The sequence below is a fragment of the Uloborus diversus genome, chromosome 1 (assembly GCF_026930045.1).
Source record: "Uloborus diversus isolate 005 chromosome 1, Udiv.v.3.1, whole genome shotgun sequence".
NCBI lineage: Eukaryota > Metazoa > Arthropoda > Arachnida > Araneae > Uloboridae > Uloborus > Uloborus diversus.
The window spans coordinates 76,700,366-76,716,870 of NC_072731.1; the positions used below are offsets into that span (position 1 = coordinate 76,700,366).

The following is a 16,505-nucleotide window of genomic DNA, read 5'->3' on the forward strand; positions in this document are numbered from 1 at the left end:
GTTTAGCCCCGTTAATCGTATCAAATGATGTGTTAGTTGAAGATTCCTTCCAAAATATGATAGCCAAGAAGTGATCGACAGAAAAATGGTTGCGTCCACGTTGTATTGGTTACCACTACACAAAAAACGGAAGTTTGTCACGCCGTATAAAGTTTCCAATCCTGTTATTCGTTCTAATTGCTTGGAAGTTATCTGCATCTGGAGATGCGATTAAAAAAAAAAGCTAGATGTGTGATCGACAGAAGGCATTTTGTTCCAGTACCACCACCACCATTTTTTGATGATTAAAGGATGTGGTCACCGTCCAACGACGATACATTGCCGCCAGTTCCATGGGCGTTGATATCATCCTCCCTGCCTAAACTGCAGCGATAATTTTTTTTAGCCTTTGTTTTTTTTTCTTAATGAACTCGCAACATTTTACATATGCGAAGTTCATCCATCCTCTTAGGCCTAAATCTGAATCGCTTCAGTAGACTGGACCTAAAAACTTAACCTACTTTTTGTTTTTTTTTACATGCAATTTAATTTTTAAATCCTTTCTATGTGCCATGAGAATCTCTAATCCATATTGCAAGAGCTCTCACGACCTTTGTGTAAATGCTGGTCGGATTGATGTGTAACGTTTGCCAATACATGTGACGTGTGTTTTTTTTTGTGATAACATCGCTGGGGTAAGTCATTTTTTCCTTCAAATTCTAAGAAAGCACCAAACATTGAGACGTCCTGCAGTTTTGCGGAAACACTTTAAATAAGATCGGCCTAATTTTTTTTTCTTAACTTTGACTGTTTAATTTTGTTTTTGATGTTGGTGGTTCCGTTTTGTCACTCCACCTAATGGAGGACTCATCCTAAATTTTCCCCACATATTAAAGTACTTTTCCACCACACTCGTTGAAATGGATTCGGGCAAAGTCAAAATACATGTTTTAATTGCCAACAAATTTTTACACGTAAATACATACGGACATCGTAAAAGTCTAAAGCCAAAATTTATTTAGACAAAATTAAAATGGAAATTTATTTTGAAATCTGAGTGATAAATTTTTCCATGAAGATTACACTTAATTTTCTAGATACAAGGAAGTCATCCTCTTCCTTATGTTGTCCAAATAGTGTAAGTTTTAAATCTGGAAGAATTTTCTGGATAATCTGAGTTTTCAGTAATCTGAGGAGACGTGAGTGCCAATTACCTCGGATTTTCAAGACTCTACTGTAATAACAAAAACAAATAAAAACTGACAGCTCAAAATTTTATTTTACAGCATTTGAAACATTCTCTATAAATGATTTGGAAAAAGTTCTTAAATTTTTTAACTAAATTTTTTATGTAAACAAAAGCAAATTTTATTTACTTACTTTGTAACAAAATGTGGGAATTAAAAACAAATCTACTTTTACAACCAATGCAGAAAGATTACAAACTTATGCATCGGGTGGTTGTCAATGACTTTTTGTAATTTTGGCTTTTTATAAGTCGTATAGGTAATAAACTTTACAGGTAATCTAGGCTTTTCATAACCCTAATTGCAATGTTGAGATTGGCAACAGCTTATTTTGAACAAAAAAATACATACCATGGACAATGGTGGTCCATTCTTCGAATACAGCGCCTGCATATCCGACAGTGATGAGCTCTAGGGGGGCGATATGTCTCACAACGAGAGCACACTGTCCAGTCCTCCTAGGAATAAGATTGCATTTTAATCAAAATGTAACAATATTTTTAGTAATTTCAATGCAATTTTGTGATTTATTTAGAAGTTAATTATTTTTTCTAAAATTTTATAATTTAATGGTTTTACAATTCAATGATCATATTGACAATTTATAGAAATTTCACAAAAACACTTCAACTTGATTGTTTGGATTTCTTTGAAAAACAGAGTAGCCGTTTTTTTTTAAAGTATCCATACGTACAAATCGACACTAAGTTAACCATTTGAGGCTAAGTAGTCCCAAAGTTGCACATTAAACAGGCAAGATGTTCCCCCATGAACTGCCAGAGGATTTAAGTTTCATCTACTTTATAAAGCCTTGCAAAAAAAAAAAAAATACAGAGACTAAAATGTTAGGGTTTAAGATTTCTTTCCTTTCCATCTCTAAGGACCTAAGGCAAGGGTACACCCCTGCCCCAAAACACCATGAAGATTCCCCTTAGAACAAGAGTGCTCCAAAGAGAAGAGAAAATATTCCTAAAAATTTCAATACCACCATCCACACCCTCAACCCCTCATGAACATTACCTAAGGCAATATAAGGTAAGACCATAGAAAAGAATCAGGCACCTCATTTTGACTTTCTCGAGGGAGCGAAGGCTCAATGCAAATTTTATTGGAAAATAACAAATATCACACATACTAATATGTAAAAACTGATACTTTTCAAAGCCAGGGGGCTTCAGTTGACCCTGTTAACTGCCTCCCCCCCCCCCACCCAGTCTTACATGACAGGAATGTACAGAATGATTTTGCTTTTTCTTACAATTACAATATAGGGTCACTTCATCATGACGAACAAAACATTCAGAGAATCTGGTTTGTCGCATAACATGAGTTTTAAACATCTAATAGTCATTTACTTGTGGTTTTGTGGAAATTTGTGAAAGAATAACATTTTTGTGCAATATTCATGAAATAAAATACAGTAAAAATCACGATAATTGGTTTTTGAAAATAAATTACAATAGTGTGACGAACATAACATTTTTGCAACCTTGAATTTGCAACATTAAATTCAGCTCATAATTTCTCTAAAGTTTAGGTGGACATTATTGTAAAAACAGTGCAATGCGTAATTTTCATTGCTTAACTCTTATTTTCCATGCAAAATAATACTCATTTTTCTTATAATGTAACAGAAATGAATATTTCTTCAAAATATGAGGTGTGACGATACGAACATAACCATGAAGAACATAAATCTGAAGTTACATTCGTCACAGTGAAGACTCGTTTAGTTCTTTTAGACTGTTATGAGTTCAAATATTAATTAATAAGGAAGCACTGATACTTCGTCTTAAAATTAACACTTCTATCAACAAATTTTTGCCATGGATGAAATTAATGCTTTTTCATTGGCTTTGTGCAAAATTTATTTTTTTTCTCCTCTGTTTTGAAGTGAAACTTTTCATGTGAGAGCTTTGCTTTTCTGATCCCCAGCATTTTTGTGTGATGGAGTAGTTGTTTTTTAAGTGTAGCCAGAAATAATTATGAATGATAATAGGGTAACAACCCCGGTAATTGGCACTTTAAGAGTTTGTTCTTAAACTTACCTCTTTTTTCATTTCTTAGAAAAGAAATATTTTCTTGTAAATATTTTTGTATCAAAGAATGCACATATGTGCATCTATTTAGTTCACTAAAAGCAAAGATATTTAATACATATTTTTATAAAAACATATGTATAAAAAGTTATCAAAATCACCAGTAATTGGCACCTGATGCCCCAGTGTACAACACCTTGTGATCTAGTGATTGGCACACGTTAACAGAACTGGAAAATCACTTTATTTTTCATTTTTAGATTATGTACAAATTTCATCATCATAAAAAAATATAATTAATATTAATTTAAAGTAGGTAATTTTACATAAATTAATGTTAAATCACACATCTTGGCATTAAAACACATTTTGGAGAAATAAAAATTTGGAATATTACATAGAAAAAACTATTGAGATTATATTATTGCTGTTTCATTATTCGGCATGCAGTTTTGATTTCACGAATTATAGCCGTTTTCACATAAAAAGGAACCCCAAGGTCCCTTTGAATGATGAGATGATTCAAAGGGACCATAAAAAATGGAACAGTTCTCTAGTCGCAATATCTGATTGTGATGGCCAAACATATTTGTTTTTTGTTGTTTCTTTTAAAAATTTAACAGTAGATCAGCGGTTCCCAACCTTTTTAGTTGTGCGGCCCAGCAGTTTTGTAAAATACACCATTAGGCCCACTAACTACTATATGTCACTTGCACAGCCAAAATTCACTTTTGGGGAGGCGGTGGGGCATCTGCACATAACTGTCTTTAAGTGTAAATGATGTACCGTATTTTAGGATTGAACGTGTGCTAAAATCGAGAGTTATGGAGATGTTAATCCCCTTCTCCCCTCATGCTGGATGCTGCACCACTGATATAGATATATTGTACAAAAACAACTTTCAAAAATATTTTTAAGAAAGAAAATAACTTTATTGCATTCACTTAGCTGGCATAGCTGTAAGAAAACTCAAAAACAAGTCATCAGTCATCTCAAAAAGACTCCATGGGATTTTTGACGCTGCTTTTCCTCTACGAGGGAGTCGATATCTGCATTGAAACTGGATAGTTTTAGTTTCGAATAACTCGCAATATTCAATGCATTTCTACATTTTTTTTTTTTTTTTAACTGCAATGAAAAGTCTCATTTAAATAGGTAGGTCATTGAAAAGCCCCTCAAGTGTTTGAATTCACTGGTTAGTCATGCCAGTTTTTAACTTGAAGCTTGAAGCATATACTAGTTAATTTGGCAATTTTCTTTGAAGGAGTTTCTGATTCATTAGATTTCATCTTCAATTATAGAGGACAGTTTGTAAGAAATATGAAATATCTTAATCTTAAAGTTACTTATTGGCTAGAAGTCAGGGATAGTTTTTGAGTGACGATACAACTAATAAAAATGAATTTAAAATTTAAAAACACGGAAATTAAGACCCCGAGATTCATTTTTCTTGGTCCATATTCTCGACCAGTGTCTACAGCCCAGTACCACTCGGTTCTTGCCTCACTTGTGGGCCGCGGCCCATGGGTTGGGAACCGCTGCAGTAGATTCTAGAGGATTCAAATCAATCGTAGAACCCATATAATATTGTTGCTGCAAAAGTATCAGGCATCAAACTAGTGACACATTGCACAACACGTTAGGGACTAGAAACGCATGTGCCAATTACTGGGGATTAGCAAAACTGAAGCATCACTAAATGGCCCCATCCATCATTTCTTCAAAAACCCAAAAAGAGACAAAAATTTACTTCTACCCACTCAAAGGAACATCTTTCAACTAAACAAAACTTTTGACACCCAAAATTTAAAATACCGTAAAATCCCGAAAGTAACCCCCCTATCGATTATAGCCCCCCCCCCCTTTTTGTGGAAAGTGAAATCACTTTAAAATCCTGAATATACCCCCCCCCCCTTCACCTGAAAATTTTCGGATCAACTTCAATTGCCACTCCCTGAAAAAAAGGGATAACATTTTCTGCTTTACTTGGAAAGCATTTACAAAGGGTTAGTTTCTCCCTCCATGTGGAGTTTTGCTTTTCTAAAAAAAAAAAGAAAGAAAGAAAGAAAACACAATGATTTAAACAAAAAAGGAAAAAAAAGGTCTCCGGTTTATTCCTTTCAAAATGTCTAGACTCCTTTTGATGCAAGGGCGCCTTTTTTTTGTTCATAAGTATCACAAAAGAAATTTATACGATTATACTGCTTTTTATTCATTTTGGAAGGAGCATTTTTATTCTGATTTGTGAAACTGAACGATCTTCAACACGGCGCCATTTTGAAAACGTGACGCCATTTTGGAAATGTGTTGCTTAAAAAGTAGCGCGAAACTTAAAAATAACCTTTTTTAAAGGAGAAATAATGTAATTGAACGAGTTTAGGATTCTCAGAAATGTAAATTTTACCAAATCGAGTAAGAGATTTGTCTGTGTTTGCGTTTGCAAACTTTGTAAAGCTCAGTTTTCGAAATGACGATCTTCGTGACGAATTTGCGGCCGTGATTGCGATATTTGCTTCTATTCTGAAACAAGAACGTTAAGATTTTGCTTCTTTTACTGTAATCTTATTACATTCAGTACATAATGAATTTTTAAGCGATAAATTATAGAGGTTTTGCCAACTTAATGTGCAAAATCCTTTCTTTCAAAAAAAAAAATGGCGCCCTCATGCAATTTATTACTACTAGAAAATTATGACATGTTTTTATTAATTAATGTCTCTCTCTCTTCATTATTATTAACTCTTATTTACTTATTATTTCTTTTCTGTACTCTAAAATTAATACTACTAAAAACAATTATTTTGGCTCATTTTTTTTAGAAAAATCTCGATTATAACCCCTTTTTCTGAAATCAACAAGTTTTGTTTTGAAAATGGGGGGGGGGGTTACTTTCGGGATTTTACGGTATATTTTAAGTCAGATTTTAATTGATTGATGGGCATGTTTCCCTTAAGCCAGAGAAGCTTTTACAACAAAAATGGCTGATTTGAAACAAGCCATACTTGTTTCTCTTTCCTACGCAGTGCTACCATTTAGTAACATGAATTAAAGTTATAATCTTTAAAGTAAATGTACATCCAGTTGGTACATAGCCTTCTACTTTTGAAAGATTGGATATGAATCTTTATTTAGGACATTTTTGTTGGAAGTGCCAATAACTGGTGACCTGCTAATTACTGGGAGTGTTACCCCTATTTGTAAATTAAGTTTTGTTAATAAAATTAAAAATTTAATTTCAAGGTTAAAGTAAGCATATATTTGGATTTTAGTCACTTTAAATGCAAATAATGCAAGTTTTCGAGAATTTCTTTGATTCAAGTCAAGTCATCCGTTTCAGAGGTTAATTCATATTGCTAAGATTTTGTCTTGAATTTAGTTTGATAACTTTTATTATCAAAATTTAATTTTTTATTACTATTATTTTTTATTGTTTTTGGCAACAGTTAAAAGGCAAATTTCGAATAATTTTAGTTTTCTTAGAGTTTATAATTTATTTTCTTCATAAAAATATACAATCATCATGTGAATATGCCTAAGTCAGGCGCAGAAAGAACAAGAGCTTGGCATGAGAGAAAAAGTACGAGCAAAATGAGTTTAGAATGTAAAAGAAAAAAGAAAAGATAAAAGTTTTACTTCTATTGTGAGTCTTCACAACAAACTTTTTTTTTAATCCCTCACAAGTGGAGCTTTTTTACCAGAAAACTATCAAGAAATGTTATCTTCTTTACGAAAGCAAAATCAATGGTAAGGATTGTTTTTTCAAGAAGACTTCTTAAAGGAACTTTTGTATACTATCATTTATGCCACAGCAATTCTAATATTGTCATTATTTAATAACATATAAGAGCCTATTTTTTCCTGGGACTACTTGGAAGAGCATGCTTTTTGAATCTTTCCGTAAACTTAGCCTGTTGAGAAAGGGGAAGTTGCATTGGTTTACAACTCTATACAAAGTTTGTTTACTAGCTTCCCTGCAATTGATTCTCATCTCTTGACCTCACTTTTGATTTCTCAATCTTCTTGATTTTATTAATTAATTTGTTTAGTAAACATATGTGCTATAATATTCACATAAGCTCTGCTGCTTTTCCCTGTCATTTTCTTTTTGTCTACCTGCTATTCTTGCTCTGCTTTAACTCTTTTTTTTTTTTTTGAGTTCCTATTTTTTCCATAAAATACAATACAGGAAACTTCTACAAATATGTGTTAAAAAATCAAGTTAATTGTTGCAAAAACTACAAAATATTTGGCAGTAGCATTAAAAAAAATTAAATTATTTCAAAATATACATTTAATTTATTTTGTATTGAACTAAACATTTGAAAGATGTTTATTATGTTTGTCACAATCGATTTGTTACGTTCGTCACGCTGATAACTAATTGTTTAAACATTTTAATAAACATTTAACATTTTAAATGCATTTTAGGTAGGTTGGGAAGAGGATAAAAGAAATTTTTCCTTTTATAGTCCTTTAAAAAGTGTGGAAGAGAAAATACGACATTTTGTGACGAATGTAACAGGTCGTTCAACACAGAATTCAAATTAGGCTCAACAAGCACAAAATAAAAATCCAATGAAAGAAATACAAGAAACTGAAATTTCAAAATATAAAAAAAATTATTTATATCAAATGTACGCTTAAAAAATTAGAAGTCGCATTTCTTGAATGCTTTAATAGTTTAAATTTACATGTTATTGCGTAAGATCTACAAGCAGTAATTATTCTATGCAAGGCATCCATCTTGAAAAATGTTTCACCAGATTTAAACACTAAGAATGTTATCTCTAAAATAATGCATAATAATTAATATTGATTGAGCTTGAAATTTTAGCCAATACAGGTACACATTTTTGCGGAATTACCCTATAATTAAGAAGAATACATATGCAAAATTTCATTTTTGGAAGAAATACAAACTGCAAGTATTAACAAGAAGTTTTAGATTTTCTAGTTTGATATTAAACTCTAGAACATTTCAAAGCATTGCAAATACAGAAATGCATTGCAGCTAGCTAAACTTACCTACATCAAAAATCAGAACAAAATTGTCAGATTATTTCTAGACAATGAACAAAATTGGTTTGTTTTAAAATAAGTAGCAGTCATTTTCAAACATGCATTTATTTTTTAACACAAAAATAAAAAATTGTCACCTTATGTACAGGTGAACCTATGCCACTATGCATATCTGAAAAATCCAAGTTATTATCAGGAAATGGAACAATTCCAGGGTCTGAAAAAACTGCTCTCAGATGTGACATGATCAACAGAAAAACAATAGTATTGAAACAAACCACATTAAATGCTCCCCATAAACTGAAAAAGAAGGGAAAAAACATTAAATTTAAATAACAATCAGCACAATGAACAAAAAAATTATTTTGGGGGTTAATTTTTATTTACAAGAAATATTAAATTGAAAATTTTAGATTAAACAACTCAAAGTCAAAGTACAATCATCTTATTCATTAAATTTTGAATAAAAAAGATTTTTTCATTTTTAAGAGAAAAATAATCACTCAAAACCTTACATTCTATAAATTCTTCTAAAGCCAAGAGTCAGTCCTTTTCAAAAAAAAAAGTTTTTTTTTTTTTTTTTTTGAAAACCATGATGTAGGATATATTATCACCTCTCCCCCCCCCCCCCCCAACACCCAGGTAATTCTTGCCATGCTAGTGGGTTTGCTTTCAATATTGTCTTTTTACATTGAAACAATACCTTTATTTTCAAAAAGGCCATAAACTTATAATGTAAAAGATTATAACAAATTGATGACTAATAATACTGTGTTCTAAAATATATATATATATATATATATATACATATATATATATATATATATATATATATTAGGTTGGTCCTTATTTATATGGGAAAAAAAATTTTCCGGAATTCAACAAGTGACGCCCCCTAGTTTTGTAACACTATAATAAAAAGTAATCGGTGCAAAATTTGAACTCGATCGGTCAATAATAACACGTGCTCCTAAGACATTGAACTTTAAAACTTTTGATAATTTTCCCACAAATATTCGAGTTTTTACTTCAGACCCCATACATCATTTCTCATATGTTTGCAAAATATTTTTACAGCGAGGTAGCACTAAAATTAATCTTTTTAATTACTTCATATCGTCTAAAGATTTTACATTTTTTACATTGAATAAGAATGAAATATTGCTTTAGAAACTTTACCTTAATTGTACGCTTTTCTCAATGTATCTCATTCGTGTGCATTTTTTTCCCGATAGTCTTGGAGTGTCTGTAAAATCCTAAATTGCTTTTGTGACTCATATTTGGTAAATTGATTGTGAAATTATTCGATTAATTGTGCTCCTCTTTCAGTTGTATCATTCACAACTTTCAGCATTTTAACGATATCTCTTCCCTTTAAATAGCTTAATCTTCATTTTGCCATGAATCAGGATCAAATAGGAAAACATCTTTTGGTGTTTGTAACTTATCAAACAGTTTTATTGTTTTGTATTTGATTTTTATAAAGAGGAAGATCTTTACTAAGAAAGTATTCCAAATCATCTACTGTCATTTGAAATTTTTTATACAGTCATCAGACACGTCTTCCTATTCAGCAAGCATTTTTCTGAAGAAGTCTTTTCCTATCTTCAAAGTTAATTCCTTCATCCAATATGGACAAAGCTACTAGTTCATCCCCTAAGTACCATAAGTGATTTATGAGTTTTTCAATCACTGCTTCTGCTGCATGTTTGTCATCATTTTGTAAGCTGCAGGTTTTTTTAGACACTAGACATATTAATTTAAAAGGCCTAGAATGGGTTGCTGCGAAAAACTATATCTTCATACAACATTTAACTGTAAAACAGCATTTACGAGCAATCTCTTCATGTAGTGTCAATTTAAGTTGCTTCCTAAATATATAAATTTTCAAACAAGAAATTCCTTTTGCCATCCCTCTGGGGTCAGGGATAAGCTCCAGGTTGCCGAAAACATATCAATGTAGGAGGGAGGACTTCACCAAGAAATATTATTATACGTTATGAGAATTCTCTGTAATATTTCTTAATTCCGCTTTCTATGAACAATAATAGGTCATCAAATTCTTCTTTTAGAATTTAAGTGGTATGTGTAATTTTTGAATTTTCAAGCGCTTAAATAATGGAATATCGAGTCTAGAACTAAGAAAGGCAAGAACTTCTTTAAAGACACTCTGCAGTACGATTTCAAGTGCATGATGATAGCAATACAATTGCAATATATCACCATTCAGCTTTTGCTCTAAAAAAGTTCATGCAATTCATACGGCTGGTGTTGTAAGCTGCTGTATAAAACACTACAGCTTGAACAGTTAGCAATAAACATAATCATCTAAGATATCATATACAACTGAAGAAATATCTCAGAAATTCTGATTAGCTGTTCAACATTGGAACCTGAAGCTATCATGGTAAGCCTATCAGCGTTTTTTTTCCAGTTACATCTGAATGTAGCTTTGAAACCAGGGAATAACTAAAAAATCTAAATTTAAATTAATGAAATCTGATTTTACCTCTCGAAGATTTTCTCTTGCTCTCTTAAGGGATGTACGATTGAGCATAAGGTTATTTCGATTTAAATTTACTGCATCTACATAGGCTGTTAATAAATGAGCAGAATCTTTGCCCCTAATATGATATTTGTCTAACATTGATGAAATGCGAGCAGATCTCAATAGTTGTCAAGCTTTTTAGCGTTGTGGTAGACCAGATATAGAAAAAAGGTTCAATGAGTTAGGCTAGATACCCATTTGGTTTCTAAATCTTGTGAATTGAAAGAGGAATTTGATGATAATAAAGGACTGTGTACTGAAATAGAAGACAGTTTAAAGTATAAATTTTTACATTATTCCGATCTGGAATTTTTTTAAATTCATATTTTAGATATGGAAAATAGAGTTTATTTTTATGGTAGGCTAATCGAATATTTTTCAAAATTTAAATGATAAGAATGCATAAACATTTAAGTATATAACTAAAGAACAGCAAATTAAAATATAATTGTCATTACTTATATTTATTGCATGGAAACCTAGTGACCCTATTTGCCACACCTATTACATACACAAAAAAATTTCTAAATCAACACCCCCAAAGCCTGGAGGAGGCAATTTGTTGTCAAAAATCATTCATTACAGGCCTAGGCCATTCATTAATGACCTTTAGAATCCCTTGTGTCCATCTTGGTGGAAAGAAATGTTCCCCTGCCGCTTGGTTTGAAACGAGCGCGAATAGCCGTATGCCTGACCCAAGGCCATTGGTGTACATGTACCCTGTGTAATATGTAAAATTTTATAGAATGAAAGTGAGAGAATGGACGGTCTGGAAGCAGCAACATTTATTAAGGTTCAAAATTATTTTAAATATGAAACCTAGGAACATTTTTACATAAAAATGAGAAAATCCGCAATTTTTAATTTAAAACTCAAAAAAGGGGGCCCTAGGGGCACGTGTTAATATTCATGGATTGACTTCAAATTTTGCAAGGATCATTTATTTGTATAATGGAGCAAATTGAGGGGGCGTCGTGTAAAATATCTACAACTTCAAAAATAAGGACCACCCTAATATATATATATATATATATATATATATATATATATATATATATATATATATATATATATATATATATATATATATATATGTATATATCAGGGCTCGACCGATGGCATTTTTTGGCCTATGGGCCGATGCCGATTGTTCAAAGATGGCCGATGACCGATTGTTTTCCTCTAAATGGCCGATTGCCGATGGCAAAAAAAAAAAAAAAATCAAACAGAAATAAATTGATAAAATTGCCAGGGATTTAAAGGATCATTGATTCATTTCACTTTACTTCCTTTCAACGAATAAGGAATTGTAATCACAAAAAAAAAAAAAAATCAGATTTTGACCTAAATTTCTATTTTACAATCACACAATTTAAACTTCACAAGTTTTTCCGGCACATCTGTACATGCATATGTACCTAAGAACATGTAGATGACCGAAATATCCATTTTGAATGCCTTCTCAGCTAATTATCGCAAATTCTCTTGTGATGTCTTCATGCGCGTAAACTTTACGTCACTCAAAAACGTTATGAAATAGTAAGTTAAAAAACTCATACGTAAGTAGTATGATCTAAAAGTTAGAGGACAAGTTGTATAAAACCTTGAATAGTTCACATTACCGAAGCACATCTATCTACAAAATAGTCACCTTGGACGACTATGCACTTCTGCCAACGTTCGTATAGCTTTTAGAAATAATCCAGGAAGACATTTTTCGCAAACTCCTGTAAGGCCTCTTGCGCTGCTGCTTTAACTTAAACGTGGGGAAGAAGGCGACTTTCATGCTGAGGATGCACGGTTCGATTGGTCAGTACTCTAAAATGACAAACAATTAACATAACGTTTCATCGGACTTAGCTCCGTGTGACTTTTACCTGTTCTCAGCAAAAAAACATTTGCATGGATGCCGCTTTCTTCCGTCAGGAGAAGATAACGCTGCATCATAGAAGGTAGCGAAAAATGGCTTCCAGGAGAGTTTCTAAAAGTTATATGAACACTGGCAGAAGTACATAGTCCCTCAAGGTAACCTTTTGAAGGTGGATGTGCTTCTGTAATGTGAACTATTCTAGGTAAGGTTTTACACAGCTTGTCCCCGAACTTTTGGATCGTACTACGTACAATCTGTATAGGGTGTAGTTATGCTTCTCCTTTTTTGACTGCTGTATGATGAAAGAGAAAGAACAACAGTCAAAAAAAAAAAAAAAGAAAGAAAGAAAGAAAAAAGGAAAAAAAAAACAAAGAGACTGTTTAATAACCAATTGATTTGTTTTTTTTTAATTGAACATATAACTAAGATTTCAGTAATATTGTAATGATGTATGGATTTAGGTCCACTAAACATAGTTTAAAAACATTAAATTATGTTGTTAAATCATTCAAAAGAAAAATTAAGAATAAAACTATGAAACCCTCAACAAATTACGCAATTAAATTGGAAAGATTGCACGTAGGCATTTTTTAGTCATCAAATTAACCAAATAAGTTAACATATAAATTACAATACTAAATCATAATAGGAATTTTTATACTTATTTAAAATTTATGAATAGAAAATTTTGCATTTTTCAAAAAACTAAAACAGTGACATAAATTTTGCTGGAAAAAAAAATAGCCACGAAAAGAGCGAGGCTCTTAAAATGCAGCTACAATAAACAAACTCAATATTTACACCAAGTTAATAACTGAATATATATACTACTTGATATGATGTTGGCACACATAATACTGAACAATTTGATTATTTAATCTTTTATGAAGCTTTACAAACAAGTTCAAATTAAATTGTTCAATTTAACAATATTTTTTTGAAATTTTAAAAATTGCATAGTAGAAAATCCTTGAAACTTTTGCATAAAAAACGAAAATAACTTATTCATTGATTTTATATAAATACATAAAAATAGTTTCTTACAACAGAAAAAAAAAATCGATCGCTATTAATGATACAAAAAAGATGGCGCATTACAAAATGGGGAGGGGGGTCACCCTCTGATTTTGCTGTAACTTACACTTCGGCCTAATTTGTTTAGTACAGAACCGCTAAAATCAATGCCTCGGAAGAGTTTCTGAATTTATTTCAGCAATTCCGAAGAAAAAATTCAAAAGTCCCTTCGATTTCCGAATTATATCACCTTTCAAAACGTCTTTAATCAATTTCTTACATTAATGCTCTAAATTCTGTCTAAACAATAGATAAAGTTTGAAAAAGAAAATCTCTAATTTTATGAATGGTGTTAGTTTTAAACAACTCGAAAGTACAACTAGAGTTTAATTTCAGAAATTGAGAGAGTGGGAGGAGGGGCACGCAAGTGTTCTCGGAAATTCAAAAAATAGTCGTAAAAAATAGAAATCAAAATAATCATAAACATTGAGAATAAACCCTTTCAAAAGTTGCACCCAAATTTGTTTTGACGTGCAGTGGCGGATTTAAAATACAGCAAATGTTGCAATTGCACGAGAGGCCCCATAACCATAGGGGCATCGCAGGAGTTACAAAAATGCAAATGATAAATGTTTTACAACTTCTGTGATAGAGAAATAGGGACCCAAAATGTATTTCGACAAGCCCCAAACTTGTAACTCCGCCGAAGCAATACAGAAAAAGACTACATCACTGTGATTTATATTACAAATATCGAAAAATTAAAAATTACCGTCGGCTCAACGGGAATCTAACAAAATGACACAAAAACCGGTTTCGCCATCTCATATTTGTTTCCATGATCTCCTATTCGGCAATATATCACCAAATGACCATCAGTCTGAGACGCTATATTAGTTTTGCATTGAAATAAGTAATTAATAGCCACAAACAATGAGTAAACAGGCTTTTCAGAACACCCGATTGAAAACAAAAAGGGAAGTGCACAACTGGAACGTACGCACACCCCACATGCGAAAACTTATCCTTCTACAGTTTACCATTTTGAAGATACATACTTATGAGAGATACATACATCCAGCAGCAAGAAACAACGCAATAATTAACTTGTTAGGTACCTGAATGCGGTATTAAAAACTCTTTCAGGGGTGACTAAAATAGAAATTCATACTGAAATTTAGTAAACAATTTTATATGAAAACAGCCTTTACTTTGTATTAAAAGGTAAAACATCAAAAGTCTTTTTTTTTTTCAAAAACATCGGCCAATTCCATCGGCTTTTCGATGTTTTTAAGGCCGATGGGCCGATTTTTCCTGCAATTTAGCATCGGCTGCCGATGCCGATGCCGATGGTTAAATTGTTGAACCATCGGCGCCGATGCATCGGTCGAGTCCTAATATATATATATATATATATATATATATATATATATATATATATATATATATATATATATATATATATATATATTCTGGGACTTAAATTGATTTTTTCTGATTAGATTTAAAAGTTTTTGGCAATTCTCATTTGCTTCAAAAAAAAAACTACTTTTCTTCAAAAATTAAATGTATTTCGCGTAGATTCAATACAACTATAATGTAAGACTCTCAAAAAATTAACCCCAGAACATATTATTACAATACCACTTAAAATATGTTCATGATGTAAAAGATGCAATTAGAGGAATGTCTAATCTTTATCTTTAAAAAAAAAAAACACATTGTGTAACACGCATGAATAGTCACGATACTGTGCATGAAAATAAACCTACAATTTTGATTAGAAACTGAATTTACTATTCTGAATCATATTACTCCAGTTCACAATATAAAAATTATTTTAAAATAAAATAACAAACCTAGTGGACATAGTTGGTATGACCATCCACTCAACTACGGCATAATCTGCATAAAACACTGCTAAATAAGTCAGTATAATGCAGATTATACCACAGGGATCTAACCTGAAAACAGCCATTATGATAAATTTTCATCACAAATTCAAGGCTTTCATTATATTATCTCAATAAAACCTAATATAGGAAGTCATAATATGATTTAACGCATAATCTTCGAGACGTAGCTTGTCAGAAAGGTAAATAAACAGAATTGCAAAAACAGAGACAGCCATCTTTCTGCTCTACAGTTACAAATCCAGTGATGTCCTCCAACTTGAACAAACCAACAAAAAAAGGTATATTTGAGTATGTTCGAACATGGCCCCACTCAATGCGCCAGCGCATTGAGTGGGGCCATAGTTCGAATTAAATACCAATACTAATTCAAATGCCTGTCGACCATAGACTAATAATAAGAGTAGACAGAGCTTTCCCGGACTTGCTGATGAAAAAATTGGTTCATGGTTCATGGATACATCATGTGACTGGTGGAAGGCTTGGCGAAAACTTTGTCAGCATGGTTGCTAGATGGCAGAATTATCCATAGTTTGGCACTCGACATGTATTTTAAGACGTAATGTGTTTTTATTATATATATATTTTTTTTCCAGGTGCAGAGATGATTGAGCTGTTTTTCTTTTAGTTATGCATTATTTTGACATTAGTAATTTGTTTTTGATCACAGTTTTCAGTAACTTTCATTTCATTCGGAACTGCTACGTCAGCCTTGGCGTAAACGTAATGGCGTAAACGTTTTGCGTTAACGCAAAAATGTACTAATCGGTATCTTAAATTGAAATTGTAGGTAAAAATCTTACCGTTTGTCGATTGTTTTTGGGCGGTTGCATCTTTAATTGCTTAGAGAGTTATTGAAATTGAATTAAGAAAATG

The 16,505-nt window shown here is 31.9% G+C and overlaps 1 protein-coding gene across 1 annotated transcript in view; it reads right to left on the reverse strand.

Annotated features, from left to right (window-relative positions):
* LOC129234660 (palmitoyltransferase ZDHHC3-like) overlaps nucleotides 1–15,748 on the reverse strand; it is a 32,009-nt gene extending 16,261 nt beyond the window's left edge. Inside the window, exons 1-3 of the mRNA XM_054868699.1 lie at nucleotides 15,576–15,748; nucleotides 8,422–8,584; nucleotides 1,578–1,684 (exon numbers count right to left, since the gene is read on the reverse strand). Of these exons, the coding sequence (XP_054724674.1) occupies nucleotides 1,578–1,684; nucleotides 8,422–8,584; nucleotides 15,576–15,694 (389 nt within the window). The 5' untranslated portion in view covers nucleotides 15,695–15,748. The remainder of the gene's footprint in view (nucleotides 1–1,577; nucleotides 1,685–8,421; nucleotides 8,585–15,575) is intronic.
* Nucleotides 15,749–16,505: the final 757 nt, after the last annotated feature.